The 16,335-nt window shown below is 37.9% G+C and overlaps 1 protein-coding gene across 1 annotated transcript in view; it reads left to right on the forward strand.

Annotated features, from left to right (window-relative positions):
• The window catches only part of LOC306865176 (short transient receptor potential channel 1-like), a 24,212-nt gene continuing 7,877 nt past the window's right edge, over window positions 1–16,335 (forward strand). Inside the window, exons 1-9 of the mRNA XM_079409627.1 lie at window positions 1–513; window positions 1,638–1,792; window positions 1,890–1,991; window positions 2,168–2,370; window positions 5,086–5,217; window positions 6,027–6,222; window positions 7,300–7,636; window positions 11,944–12,083; window positions 12,459–12,617. Of these exons, the coding sequence (XP_079265753.1) occupies window positions 348–513; window positions 1,638–1,792; window positions 1,890–1,991; window positions 2,168–2,370; window positions 5,086–5,217; window positions 6,027–6,222; window positions 7,300–7,636; window positions 11,944–12,083; window positions 12,459–12,617 (1,590 nt within the window). The 5' untranslated portion in view covers window positions 1–347. The remainder of the gene's footprint in view (window positions 514–1,637; window positions 1,793–1,889; window positions 1,992–2,167; window positions 2,371–5,085; window positions 5,218–6,026; window positions 6,223–7,299; window positions 7,637–11,943; window positions 12,084–12,458; window positions 12,618–16,335) is intronic.

Below are 16,335 nucleotides of genomic sequence, written 5' to 3' on the forward strand. Positions count from 1 at the left end.
AGAGCGCGCATGCGCATTTACAGCATCATCAGCACCAGCGCAACAGAACATCGCGATAATCCAGCCTCTTCTTGTGTTTACTATCGTTTGGGGAAGATTTGATTATGAAAACTTTAGATGATCCCTATACATGCTGAAGGATGTTTTTGTTTGTTTTTTTCTATCGTACCGAACACATAAAAGGAGACGCGGATATTATATGAAGAGCTCTGACAGGAGTCAATCTTTCATGAACAGTGAGGGCCTTATGAGAGCACGCAGCATCGTTAACATCAAGACTGACCAGAGCTCGTGTTTTAATTTCGGTGGTTTCAGGTGTATAAAGGTGTAAGGCTCTGCTCAGTGGGATGCACATCAGTGCTTTGCCGTACTCTCTCTCCGTTATAATGGCTGCTCTTTATCAGGGCACGGACTCGTCGTCACCGGATACATATCTGGCGTTAAAAGACGTCAGAGAGGTGAAGGAGGAGAACACTCTGGACGAGAAGCTCTTTCTGCTGGCCTGCGAGAAGGGTAAGTTCATTTAACACTCTAAACGACGTGTTGACTATAGTATAATGCAGTAATAATAATAATACGGTTATAGATTTTAGTTGCTTGATTTTACAATGACGTTTGTTTTGGGGTTTAAATAACATGAATTTATATTATTGTAAAAATAATTATGCTCTAATGCTAAATATTTTGTTCTGAAAAAAATTATATAACCTACTATATATATGTAGAGTTGCATTTTATATATATATAGATTATTTTCAGGAATCAAACTATATAGACACAATCAAGACATTTTTAAGAGGAAAAAAGATTTTGACTTTAACTAACCTAGGATTTTGTGTGACCTAATATTAATTTAGAAACTATATATATATATATATATATATATATATATATATATATATATATATATATATATATAATTTATTTTTATTTTTTTACAAATTGGACTTTTAAGACTTTTAAGAAATTGGTCCCATGTTGAACAACTAGGCACAAAATGCCAAAACCTAAATACACACTTAAAAATTAATTTTTATTAATTTTTGTATATTTATTGAAAGCCACTTAAATGAGAAAATTCTACAACATAACTGATTCATTCTAAGAAACATAACAAGTGCCAAAATAGAATGTTTCTAAATTGCTTGGACTGCTTAGAACAGTAATGAAACAGTGATGATGTGAGAATTAAATAATAGAGTTTAATTTTTACAGTTTAAGAGTAATTGCATTAGTAGCTTTGGAATTAAAAGTAAAATAGCTGACTATAATAATTTCCTTTATTTATTTTACATGACAAAGTAAAAGGTAATTGTGATTTGTTTTTGAGATAAGTAGATTTTGAGAGCTTGACTGATGGTTCGGACATCTTCAGTGTTTAGTGTTGTGTTTAACAGAAGTGCATAGTTTATTTCCAAGCATTCCAGAATTTCCTCTGGTTACATTGTGCAGACAAGAGTCAGTTGCTATTCTTTTACCATATAAAGAAATCCTAAAATGCCCAGGGAAGGACATCACTACTTTAAGGACGGCATTATTTTCCATCACAAACTGCTGTCTTCTCTTTCTGATAACATATGTTGATGTCATTGTATAAACCATTGAACTAAATTATTGTTACCTAACTACATTTTAAGGAGACTACTACATGGTGAAGAAACTTCTGGAGGAGAAACGACATGGTGAATTAAACATTAACTGTGTAGATGCACTTGGGAGAGATGCTGTCACCATTTCAATCGAACATGAGAATCTAGACATATTGCAGTTGCTCTTGGATCATGGCTGTCAGGTGAGAACACACCCATGTCCTCAGATCATACATAACATGCTAGATAAAACCAATCTGTTCATTTGAGATGGATGTGTGTGTGTGTGTGTGCATGCAGGCCACAGATGCATTATTAGTGGCTATTGATTCAGAAGTGGTAGGAGCAGTTGACATCCTGCTAAACCATCAGCCCAGGCGTTCCTCCAAGCCTTCTATTGCGGTTAGTGTCTTTTGCGATTATTTTCCTTTTCATGTAATTTTAAAAAAATATTTGTTAAACTAAGTGTTTTACTATCAATAAATATATTAATAAATATGAATTATTTAAAATCCTTACTAATTAATTGTCCTAAAAGCTTAATGTTGCATAATCAGATCCTTGTATACCATTTTTAGAAATTGATGCAGCGCATTCAAAACCCAGAGTATTCCACCACCATGGATGTTGCTCCAGTCATTCTTGCTGCCCACAGGAACAATTATGAGATTTTGACCATGCTATTAAAGCAAGACATCTCTCTGCCCCGACCCCATGCTGTAGGGTGCGAGTGCACCCTCTGTAATGCCAAGAACAAGAAGGACAGTCTTCGTCACTCAAGGCAATCATTTTTATCTAACTAAACCATGAAGTAAATGAATAGTCTAAAAATATCAACAGGCATTTTATACAACGAGGCAGTGTTAATGAAAAAAATAATTTTAAGGAACAATTCATATTTATTAGTTCAAAGGAGAGAAAAAAACAACAACACAAGAACACGATTGAAGGCTTATCAAGGCCATAGTCAGATCTTTATTTAAAGGGGTCATCGGATGCCTACAAGTTGATATGATTCTTTAGGGTCTTAATGGAAAGTCTATAACATGCTTTGGTTAACATTTCTCAATGGTAATGTAAAACAACACCCTTTTAAACCTGTCAAAATCAGCTCTTTTCAAACCAAGCCGTTTCTGTGCCTTTCCCTTTAAATGCTAATAAGCTCTGTGTGGTGAGTGGGGCGGGGCCGAGAGCCATGGGAACGGAGCGAGGCCGGTGGAGTTAATGATAATGAGCGACACCTGCGACACTCACCGGTCTCGAGTCCCACGGAGGAGCTCCGGAAGGATAAAAGGAGGAGTGACGACAGTGGAAGACGAGAGAGGACCAGGCCTGGATATTATTTTATGTTTTGTGTGCGGCAGTCGTCCGTGAGGGGCTGCCGCTTTACTTTTACGTTTGTTTATTTTGGTTATTAAATCTTTAAATGTTGGCCGGTTCCCGCCTCCTTCTTCCCGAATCACGAACGTTGTTACATTGGTGCCGAAACCCGGGAGGAAGGAGGGACACGCTGTCAGAGAGCCCTCGCTGCTGAGGGGGATCGCGGTGCTGAGGAGATCGGGCAGCAGGGAGTAGCGGAGCGTCGAGCCGTCCACCAAAGAGGTCCAGTACCATCGCATGGCACCGCGAGTGAGAGCCTCTCAGCTGGTTGAGGACCAACCAGCAGTGTGTCCGGGAACCGGACCGAATTTTTTTTTTTTTTCCTCTCTCCCCTCTCTCGTCTCTGTCACTCCTCATCCTTCCATCTCCTTTTCTCTCGCCTCGTCTGTCCGTACCCCCAGGTACGCCGCGGCCGCCCTGACGGGTCCCCCCCAGGAAGGAGGGGGGGGGGGGGGGGAGTAGAGCGCAGTCTCGAGGGTACCCCCCGGCCTGCGAGGGGCGATGGGGGTATGTGGTGAGTGGGGCGGGGCCGAGAGCCGTGGGAACGGAGCGAGGCCGGTGGAGTTAATGATAATGAGCGACACCTGCGACACTCACCGGTCTCGAGTCCCACGGAGGAGCTCCGGAAGGATAAAAGGAGGAGTGACGACAGTGGAAGACGAGAGAGGACCAGGCCTGGATATTATTTTATGTTTTGTGTGCGGCAGTCGTCCGTGAGGGGCTGCCGCTTTACTTTTACGTTTGTTTATTTTGGTTATTAAATCTTTAAATGTTGGCCGGTTCCCGCCTCCTTCTTCCCGAATCACGAACGTTGTTACACTCTGCTATCCGCGCCCCTCTCCCTCCGTGGGATGACGTGCAGTTCTCTGACAGACTGTAAACTTTAAGGCCCCGATATACTTCAAACAAAGTTTGTTTTCGTTCTTCGTTTGGGGGCAAAAAGGAGTTCGAAAAGGCTAAGTGACGGTATACTGTTTTCGACGATTCCAACACCCCCGCGCTGCTGTAGGCGGGGTTTAGAGTAATGTTAACGTGTCGCGATGCTTGCATGTAGCAGCAGTTCAGAGTCAAGTATCATGTATGCAATACAAAATAACTATTCCATTTCCATAATCAGTCCAGAATTGCACATCAAAGAAGGTGGAGTTCCAGAACACACCCACCGATTGCGTAATCGCCACGGACCAATGGTAGCTCACAGGTGTTTAGGAGCCAAAACGAACTGCCCCAGAAAGTTCACTTTGGTGAGCTGTTTCAAACTGCCGAAACTAATTCAAAACAAGCTTCGTTTTGGCCTGATTTTGTTCGAAATTACATCATATCAGTTCGTTCTTTGATTTTGTTTAAAGTACATCGGGGCCTTAAACTGCATTCATCGTCAAACTTGCTAACTAGCTATTTATTTGGAAAGGTGATTTGCAAAATTCATAAAAAAAAATTATACTCACAGGTGATGCTGAATCACGAATTATTTGCACAAACATAGATGCATTTAGGCAGATCGGGGGACGCATTCCCTTCAAAAACAAATGTAATCCACTGCGTCTTCAGTAGATCGGATGTTGTAAGTAAATGATGACTGCTATGTTCATTATTACATCCAACAACAAAACACCTCACTCGCTTAGGAGACATTATTGTCTACAACTGCTCCGGCGTCGAAACAATGGCGGACTGATGACAGCTCACTCAGGGCAGGTCTAAGGTAAGACGGCCGTGTCAATCAACAATCGTGGGAGGGGCCTAGGTCTGAATCTGAGAACAATTTGATTTGAAAAAGGGGATATTGTTTATCTGGATTTAAAAAAAAAAACATTGGCTGTTTTTTTTTTCATTATAGGGTGGTTGTATACACACACCGCCAACACACATTTCAAACAACACGCAAAAGTGAATTTTGCATCCGATGATCCCTTTAAGAACATGTGAGAAATGTTTTAATGTATATATTAGATATCTTGAGATTTTGAATAGTCCCTAATGAAGAATCACCAATAAATACATTTGAAAAGCACAAACAGCAATCCTAAAGTGTATTTATAATGTGGAGTTGAGTTTGACTGCATTATTTTCTGCATTAGTATTCTATTTAATCCTCCATCTGTATCTCTTGCAGGTTCCGTCTAGATATCTATCGGTGCCTTGCTAGCCCATCCTTGATCATGCTTACAGAAGAAGACCCCATTCTGAGAGCATTCGAGCTCAGCACTGATTTGAAAGAGCTGAGCCTGGTGGAAGTGGAGTTTCGGTAATGGAAGAGTGATTAGGGAAAGAGGTCTCATAGGGATCGCTGCTAAATGGAAAGAGCAAATTGGTTTGACAATTTTACATGCATGCATTTAGGTAGCAATTAATTTAATGAGAACAAATGTTGTCTAAAGAGTGAGGAAGTTTGCCCATTGGTCAGACCTGATCATATTGAGTAAAGAATGACTTTTAAATTCCAAATCAACAGCTAAATTTAAACAAATTGACTATGTGTCTTCAGGTTTGCTTGAAAGAAAGACAGTGATTCATCTCATATGGTGCTGATGTGTCACAAATAAGGAATAAATAATTCAGTAATTTGATTTTAAGTGAAACTTAAAGAAAGCAAAAGAGTTTCAACAAAAACAAAACAAAGATTTATTTAATTGTATTTTTAATTCATGCTCCATTAGCAGGTGTGGCTAGACGTTTTGTCTACAGCAATTTTTGGCATACATTAATTGGTCAGTTAACTCAGAGGCATTCATTTGGATGAGAAATTTATTACAGTACAAACCTTGTGTTTGTCAAAAAGAACAGTGGGTGGTTCAGCCTATTTTTTCTCTTGTAGAACAAAACATTTGTATTTCTGTTTCGACTAGCAATACAATTTCCAGCAAGCACATCTAGCGACCCGTAGACATTGAGACTATCCCATGTTCCCTTTAAAACAATCACAATCCAAACTATTTCTATAGTCTTCTTTGATTGATATCAAAACAGTGTCACCCAAGTCCATGACAGATCTAGAAGAAAGAAAGGTTTCTCCTTCTACTGCTCATTCTGGATTTTATTGTCATTATATTACAGGAATGATTATGAAGAACTTGCCAAGCAATGCAAGATGTTCGCCAAGGACCTGCTGGCTCAGGCCCGCAACTCTCGTGAGCTGGAGGTCATACTGAACCACACGTTCAGTGAGGACCACGTAGACAAGAGAGGCCTACTAGAGGACCGCATGAACCTCAGTCGCCTCAAATTGGCCATAAGATACAACCAAAAAGAGGTTAATGAGGATTTTTAACAAAACTGTGCCTGTATCCTCACCAGCCTGGGGCGCGTTTTCCATACAATGACGTAATTCTCTGCTTGACTACCATAGTACGATGCATCATTGGAAAAATTAACTTGTTTGTCATGTCTGTTTCCCAAAACAGTAGTAACTTTGCATCACAACTGTTCGAACCATGTTGGTTCAACAATAGAGAACCAATGTTAATTGAAACTGAACTAATGTCATTATTGCTGTAAATAACGAACACTGTATCTGTGGACTGTTTTGCTGTTTTTGTTCGCTGTGGTTTTACAGATGTTCAATTCCATCACAGGTTCACTCTTACATTGAGGTTCCTACATGAATGTTCTGCACTTTCATTTTCTTGACAAACTGTAAGACATAGAATTAAGTTTGTATACAGTATATGGAATGAAAGATGTTAGCATGCACATTAGCTTGCTTATTTTGAGCAAGATCTATATAAGTCCACATTTTCATTTCATGCTAAACTTTACAGTACTTGGAGAGCTACATTTCTATCCACACAACTTTGTAATGCTATTTGCGAATGGTTTTGGGAAACAACAAATCGTGGAACTATATTGCTAACCGCAAAACCAACCAATGATGCTTTTGGGAAATGTGCCCCTGGTTAACAAACTTAAAAAGATAGTTTACCCATATATTAAAATTCTGTCATCATTTACTATGCGTCAAGTAGTTGCAAAACTGTATGAGTCTCATTCACCTTTTGAAGAATGTTGGTTGAGCACAAAAGAGACGATATACTGAAGAATGTTGGTAACCAAACCGTTGACCGTTGCCACTGACTTCAATAGTATAGAAAAATATACTATAGAAGTCAATGGCTACTGTAAACTGCTTGGTTGCAAACATTCTTCAAAATATCTCCTTTTGTGCTCAACAGAAGACAGAAACTAATACAGGTTTGGAACAACTTGAGATAGAAATGTCATTTTTGGGTGAGCCAATGACCAAATATTGTTAATATATCCACCTGTAAAAGAAAGCATCAGGTACATTTCTTTTTTTCTGAATAATTTTCTCATATTACAATCCATACAGTTTGTCGCCCAGTCCAACTGTCAGCAGTTCCTGAACACGGTGTGGTTTGGCGAGATGGCGAGCTACCGCCGCAAGCACACAAGCTTGAAGATCCTGTCTGTTTTGAGCGTGGCGCTGATGTGGCCTCTGCTGTCCATCTGTTACCTTCTGGGACCCCGTTCTCGAGTGGGCCAGGTCATCCACACACCTTTTGTCAAGTTCATCATCCATAGTGCTTCCTACTTCACCTTCCTGCTCCTTCTATACCTCTACTCACTGGTCTACCACGAGGGTATGAAGAACACCATGGGTCCCCCTTTGAAGTTTATAGACTACCTTCTAATTCTCTGGATCATTGGTGAGGATGAATTGCATTTCATTAATTATTTTCTTGGTATGCATTTTCTATCTGAAAATAAGAACCAAACAAGAATTTTGTGCGGTGGTTGCTATCAACTGGAAGCAAAAGACAAAAAAGTGCCATAAATTCATGACTAAAGCCTTGTAGTCCTCCCGCGTCCACACTGTGTTGATGTAATCCATCGAGATCTTGCTTTAAAAACTGCAAATAGATCAAAGTTTAGTCATGATAGACAACATTTCGTTACGTTAAGGAACAAGGTGGTAAAGACCCTGAGAAAAGCAAAGGCTGATTTTTTCCTGAGAAAAATAATTAATGAGGCTAGAGGTAATTCTAAGACAATCTGGAATAAGTTGAACTACTTAAAAGGTGATAAAAGAAAATAAAGGTCATTACTTGAATTGATGGTAAACAGGAAGCTCACTAACAATCCAGCTGATGTAGCCGAAGCACTTAATTATTACTTTGTTGACTCGGTAGTCACAATTGCACAATGTCTCTCCCCTAAGTAAACAGAAGTTTATCCAGTTAACGCAGTGGAACAAGGACAGTCTCTGAATTAGACATCACAAGAATAATTACATCTCTTAAACCATCCAGAGCAAAGGATAGCCTATATTTGGTATGGATGTGGTAATGCTTAAAGACCTTAATGAGTCATTAGTTAATCCTATCACTAAAATTATCAATCGTTCAGTTTCTCGGGGGATGTTCCCATGTGCTTTGAAGTCATCTGTTATTGTGCCTATATTCAACAGTGGCGACCCCAACTCTTCTAGTAATTATAGACCTATTAGTATTTTACCTATAGTCTCAAAGAATGCAGAGAAATTGATGGCTGCATAAATCACTAATTATTTAAATAATAGTTATTTTGCTTTACATCCAATGCAGTTTGGCTTCAGAGCAAACTATTTAACTGAGATGACAAATTGCTACTTCACTGAAAAAGTCAAGTCTCTATTAGATAAAGGAGGGGTCGTCGGGGCTGTGTTTCTTGACCTCAGGAAGGCTTTTGACACTGTAAACCACAGAATTCTTATGTCTAAATTATTAAGTTTTAATTTCTCTCCACATACTATAAGATGGATTGAATCATACTTGTCAGGTCGCACACAGTATGTTAGTATACAGAACTATAAGTCAGCCTAAGTATATCCACTGGTGTTCCACAAGGATCTATATATATGCATTCCATGATTATTTCTCATATTACTTCCTTTTTAACTACTTGGTCACAAGCTAGTATTACTACTCTGAAACCACTGGAGTCTTTGTATAAACAGTCACTAAAACTCTTGATAAGAAATCAGTTTAGTTTCATCATTGTTCAATATTTAAAAAAATACAATTTGTTAAGCTGGGATAACTTGATGAAATATGTACATATTTGTCTGCTGTTTAAGACTATGCATAGCTTGACTTCACCACTAAAACAGTTTGTGAATATTAGAACAACTGCTCACCGATCTACGAGGGGGCTGTATTATTCCTCTTAAAAGAAGTAATTTCAGTCTGTCTGTATTTTCAGTCAAAGCTGCAAGGGAATGGAACTCCATCCCATCAACAATTAGAAGATTACATACTTTTGGTTCTTTTCAGTCTCATCTTAGAAAATGGTTACTGACAACTCAGCACTGTCAACATTAGTATTGTATTCTTTACAGTAGACTTGGCTCTTGGCTATGTTGCCTTTTCCTGCTGCCATCTTTCTCTCTCTCTCCTTTCCCTCTTATGTTTACTTTGTTTAAACTTAATGCTGCATAGACTATCAAGCAGAAGTTCATTTACAGTAAATTCATGTGAATGTTAGACATAAATGTTATAATAATTACAATGGACCCACCTACGTGGCCGAGAGAGCTCAACATGCTGCAAATAGATAAAACACCTGCAAATTAAGAAAACAACTTTCGTCAATTTGGCAACACACGCGCTGCAAATGCTCACAACACAACCAAACAAAGAAACGCACTGCAAATAAAAATTTTGTTGTGAGAATTTCCACAAGCTGCTGTTAAACTGATGAAGATGTTTTCTTGATTTGCTGGTGCTTTTTCTATTTGCATGTGTTTTCTGAAGTTGCAGCGCGTTGAGTTCTCTCGGCCACCGTACCCATCAGCCTTGGACTTCTTTGCAGTATACACATTCAGTTCGTCCATCTAGTCTTCATAATTCTACAACACCATTAGTTTGACTGATAAATTACATAGATAATGTTCCTTTATACGGAAGTAATAAACACAGCTAGCGGTTAGATTCTTCCTGGAGCGCATTAGCATTATACCACTGGGTAAATTGTTGCTAATGGCACTTGTTTTAGTTTTTGTCAAATTTCCTTCTACAAAGACTTCACCATCATGAATAATAAAAAAAAAGTATATTATAATTTATGGCCTCAATAAATGCCTGTGGATTTAAGAATATCATATGATCAAGTTTGAAGAAAAATAAGACTGCATGAAGACCACTAGAGGGAGGAAGAGGATTCTTTTACACTGCAGATTTAAGAATATACATCACAGTTCATAACATTTAAAATCATATTTCATTAAAACTCCAATATGTTCTGATCCCATCGCATTCCTTTTCAGCTTAATATGGTGTTGTTGACTGCTTTTAGTAACACACCCAGAATATACTAGCCACCTCATAAATGATATAAATAGAATGTCAATAGGATTTTGACAAGCAAATCAAAGCACATCAGAGCTGAAAACAGCCATGCCCTCCTGGGTACATTCATGCATTCAAATGTCAAAAGGAAACATTCAAAACTAGTTCTGTGAGTTCTGTGATATTTTGATTTGATGTACATTGATTATTTCTTTGTTACAGCTGCCTTATAATTTAATGTTTGTCCTGCATCATGGATCTGCCTGTCTCTGAAGCTAGTAAATACGCAAATGCAACAAAAGGTGTCAGTTATAAATTACAGTACATTATTCATATCACAATACAGTTACTATAGCTGGAAGTTCAACAAAATATTTATTTTGATAATAATGAATTATATATTTAATAAATAATATTTTTATTCCCATTGAGCCCCATTCAAAAATGAAAATTCTCTCTTAATTATCCCATGCCGTTCCAAACCTGTGATTTTTTTTCTTCTGCTCAACAATAAGCAAGATATTTTACAATACAATAAAAAAAAAATATATATATATATATATATATTTTTTTTTTACTGTCAAATGTAAATAATGTAAAGACGATTTACAGTTTTGCTCTCTGATATTGACAATAGAAATGAGAGTGGATAAAGCCTTTTTCCAATCCTATTATTCACCCTTTTCCTATTGCATATCAGCTTGGAGTCACATTTATTTTAAATAAAAATTAAGAAAATATTCAACAATCGTCTACAATCTACAATTTGATGATACTCGAGTACCTAATGGCTGGGTAATTAACCTTCTGGTGTTTTTCGCATGGCCATCAAAAATTATATTTATGATCCATTTATTACCATGTATTACTCTTGTTAAAGAGGACAAATTCAGAAAATTATTGCTGAAGTGAAAAAAGTTTAAAAAGTGAAACTTAAAAGTGTAACAAAAATACAATTTTAGCAATATATATGAAATATTTTATCCTAAAACATGTTTCACACTAAAACTGCAAGAAAACAAAAGCCATGTATCTAAACAAGTTGTGTTCTACATTTGAGGTTGATATTTTAAAAAATGAGCTTTAAGTAAGAGGGTTGGAGGCCTATAATTGTCCTTGATTTGTTTGTAATTTCCTTGAATTTCTCTCTGGGAATAATAAAGTATGTCTATCTGTATATCTATGGCTGATATATTGACTGTGACAGTCATATTATTACCATGCTCAAAACCATACCTCGATTTCTGGGCCATCGAGGACACCTTTACTGATCAACAGGATGAATATTGTTAGGGTTAGGTGCGGGCTTTAGAGATAGGGATAAGTAAGGTTCCAATAAGGCAACATCTAATCATATACAGTAGATTGAATATGTTATTACTGCATGCTGTTTTGTTATGTACTACAACATGTTGAAGTGCAAATGGTATCTGCCACTATTTGCACTTAGTAAATAGCATCTACTGTAAATACTGCATAGACAGTGCAGACTTAGCTTGGAATGTTTTTTATTTATTTTTTTGGCTACTTACAATTATCGTAAACAGCTTCCATAAATATTTCTGCCAGACATGTTTTTTTGAGTTACATTGCCCCTGACAGGTGATTGAAACCCCCCAGCTATAAGGAATTTCTGATTTGCCGCTTGAACGATTCTTTGCACTGATGGCAAATTCCTCTCTCTGCAGGCATGGTGTGGTCTGATGTGAAGCGTCTGTGGTATGAGGGATTGGAGGACTTCCTGGAAGAGTCACGGAACCAGCTGAGTTTTGTCATGAACTCGCTTTATTTGGCCACTTTTGCCCTAAAAGTGGTGGCTCACAGCAAGGTATAAACCCTGCCCAGAACATTTCATTCTTAGCACTTTACCAAGTTTTCAAAAGACTAGTTTACTCAAGAATTAATTACTCAATACTCTTGTCATTCCAAACCATGACCAACTTTCTTCCATGGTACACAAAAGAAGTATTATTCTCTTCAACTTCTCCTTTTTGTTCCATTGAAGAAGAAAATTATTAAGAGTTTGAAACAACACAAAGATGTGTAAATTACAGAATTTTCAATTTTGAAGGAGCCATATATTTATATCACAGTGAGTTTACATATAAACTCTGTGATATAAATATATAATTATGTATGTTGTTATATATAGTTATTTTGTAGAAATTACATAATTTAGCATTTCCTTTGTCTTCTGTTTCAGTTTAAGAACACTGAGGCAAAGACATTTGTAGAGAGGAAATACTGGGATGCATTCCATCCCCTTTTGGTTGCTGAAGGCCTTTTTGCGTTCGCCAATGTTCTGAGCTACCTCCGTCTGTTCTTCATGTACACCACCAGCTCCATCTTGGGGCCTTTGCAGGTAATCACAACTTCCTCTGTCTGTACTTCTTATCCATTCACTGCCACAACCAATGCAGTGTTTAACCACTGAAGCTTTTTCTTCTGTTACGTAATGCCCAGCGGTCGCACTGATAACACAGAACGCCAGAGAGTTCTCTCATTTTTCCTGTGTATCTCATCAGTGTTGCAAATGTCTGTTTTCAATTATCTCAGTTGTTTTTCTTTTCCAATTCTCTGTTCTTGGATTTGTGCAATTGGGTTTCATTTCTCATTTAGGGATTTATTGCTGGAAATGTCCAATTTATAGTGTGGGGTGAATCTCATGAAGTAACACCCACCACCTGCCAAATGCAGGTACTTTTTTCTTTAGTAAACTCTTAAAAATAAAGATTCCAACAGTTCTTTTTTGTTTGTTTGGTTGTTGTTTTTTTTGGCAGTGATGGGTTCTTCAAAGAACCATTCAGTGATCAGATTGAATGATCTAACCTTTTTCCACTATAAAGACCAACCAATGTAAAGGTTCTATGGATTTTAAAGTTTCTCCATAGATGCCAATAAAGATCACAAATTATTAAGAGTGAGCTGGAAATTTTGCCTTCAGCTACTGTGGTGGGCAACCTATAATATGTCTTGGATTGGCCTTTGATAATTCTCCTACTTTGCACATAACACACACTTGTTAAGGTAACATTTGTTTGTATCTTGAAGAACGATGAAAGATAAGCTGTCAAAGCCGTGACTTTGGCAATGCTAATGCTACACTTTTCAGTCTTCCAGTCTTTATGAGATTCACCCTGTATAACTGACTTCGGCAGCTCTCTGTCTTTAGCAGCCGTCTTTCTGCAGTGGTTTCAGAGAGGTTGCATAATACAGCAGTGCTCTTCTCTGAGGACTCCGGTATTCGGCATGAGTTACACCATGTCAGTCCTGAGTGTAACGTGGCGAACAAGACGTGAGGCATGCGGATCCATGTGCAAACTTTTAATTATAAACACAGTCAGTACACAGGCAGGGTCAAACACCGGTAAACAGAAATGGCACGGGCAAGACACAAGAGAGATCCTAGGGCAAGCATGGGTCGGCGATCGGCGCACAATATCCAATAGGGCAAGGCAGAGAGATAATCCAGGTACACGAGCAGTAGTCCAAGAGAGGTACAAACAGAGTCCGAAGGGCAAGGCAAAGGGTTAATCCAGGAAACACGGGCAGAAAACAGGAAACGAGACTATAAACAAAACAAACTAAACTTAGACTTCCAAAACACAGAATGGCTCGGTAAGGCAGCTAACACTTGGAGAGTGTTATACGCAGAACCAGACTCAGAGCTAGACATACACACAGAATGGCTCGGTAAGGCAGCTAACTCTTGGAGAGTGTTAAACGCAGAACCAGACTCAGAGCTAGACATACACACAGAAGGGTGAACAGCATACGCAGGACAATACTCCGCGATCACAGAGAGAAATTCCTAGGCTAATAAAGAGTGTGTGATTGGGTGATAGTGATTGTGAGATTGTGTTCTCAGCTGTGAGCGTGATTAGTGTAATCAGCTGAGTGTGTGTCGTCCGTGCAATGGATGATGGGAAATGCAGTCCAGTGTGCTGTGTGGTGTGAGAGTCAATATGATGGAGAGGCGACCTCTGGTGGCTATCGGGCGGAAGGCCACAGACCGGATTAGTGACACTGAGCTTATGTGTGATTGGCTCTCTGCTCTCCGGCACATGCTCTTAGACTGACATCCGTGTCTGGCTCTGCTGTATGGAAAATAATTCGCTCAAGGGGTGTGGTTGCAATGATGCATATGAATAAACACTCTCAGCTGTAATGGATTGACGCATGAACACACACCCAACTCAAGTTATTTAGAGGGAAGAGCCTTGTAGTATTGCTTTTCTGTAAATGCATGAACCCACATTTCTAAATGCTTTCTGTTACTCAACACACAAACATATGATGTACAGATACAAGAATGACAAAGAACACAGTCAAGTTTTCACACAGCAGACTGGGAAGGCAGACATTTACTCTAAAGTAAATGTCCAGAGTGTCCAGTAAATCTGACTGCTTAAACTTGAAATGTAATGTGGTGTTTGTATAGCTACAGTAACTGTCTGAATTAGGGAGTTTGTCAGGTTGAGAAGCCCTGATCGTTTACATGCCTGCTGTGCAATATGTGATGGGCTGGTGTCTTGCCAAACACTTGCTTGCTTGGACATAAAAGAGTTATTAGCAGGGCCTGATGGAATCTGTGTTTTGTTTTTTTTCCATTTTCTGTGCTGATACGTTCTATTGCAGTTGATCACATATTATATGTTACCATTTAAATGTTTGAGATCCGTAAGATCTTTTTTTATTATTATTAATACTAATAATATTAATAATAGCAAGGATGCATTAAACTGATAAAAAATAAATCACATAATTATTAAAAAAAAAAATCTAATAATGCTGTTCAACATCAACTTTAGTTGACATATTTGTATTAATAAATATTACATGTACATAATCAGAATCATGAACATTAATAAACAATGAAACATTCTAGTGCTGTCATACAAAATATCAGCACTCTTGAAGTAGTCAGATTAGTGGACTGAAATTATCTGTTTTATAACAGTATTATGAGATTTCTTTGGATTTGGGGCTTCATATCAGAAACATAAGTTTCAAATGGCTGCTGCAAATACCATAGTTCAAAAAAGGTTGAAAAATATTAGCTGTGGAAAATGCCTACCAGGGGTTTTTAAGAGTGACAAGAAAATTAATTTGTTTAATGGGAGTTGTTTAAAAAATCCCCCAAATCCTGGCTATGTTTCAGAGCAAACACACACTACAGAACATTATGGTTCACCAGTCAGACTTGACACAAGGAATTCATCTTGCCCCTTACCTCAACCCACACTGGAAAGGCCAGTGGAATCTAGAAAGCAGATAGAGGCAGACTCCTTAAAAAATATAGTCTACTGTATGTGTGTACTGTAAGTAATGGTTGCTTAATGTAGCTACCAGGAAATGTTCCCCTGCCATTACCCCCTAATGGGCCAAACCAATATTTACCTGAGCTGTGTTTATCAGTGACTAGTTGTTAACTTATATATGGAATTAGTTGAAATGACATCCACCACTTAAAATAAACTTCTTTCAGAACATTGCCATATTTACTTATATTAAAAACATGTTTGAGACCATTTCCATGATCCTCTCCAAAAAGGACCAAAACAAACAAGCTAAAAAAAACATATAATATTGTCAAATTCGTCCATATGTCTCATGTGCTATATTTATTTTTTTCTTAAGGCATGCAATAGTCATATTTACTTGGATTTAAGTATACTACATTGTTTTCAAACATAAAAAGTTTGGTATTTTGTTTGTTTTAGATTTATCTTCATTTTTGTAATTTATTCATTGGTTATTTTATATTTACTGTGTGTTTAAATATGGACTCCAATAAGAGCCAACACTTCATAAAAACTAATGAAACCATTCAAATTTAATTTCAGTGCTGGCAGATTTTTTCTTCTTCTTTTCTCCAGACAGCATGGAAAAGTCGCCACAATAACAGACCGGTGTGTAAAACTCTCTGACGTATTTTAAAGATTCTATGCCGCAAACTTTAAATATTTCACATTTTGAAAATCCAGCGTTTAGTTGATCCTGAAGCGCTCGTCATCACAGTTGTAAACATGAATGCAGTTAAAGAATGCAGCACACGCATCTCCCGGAAATCCTGTATA

This window comes from Barbus barbus, assembly GCF_936440315.1.
Source record: "Barbus barbus genome assembly, chromosome: 46".
NCBI classification, from domain to species: Eukaryota; Metazoa; Chordata; class Actinopteri; order Cypriniformes; family Cyprinidae; genus Barbus; species Barbus barbus.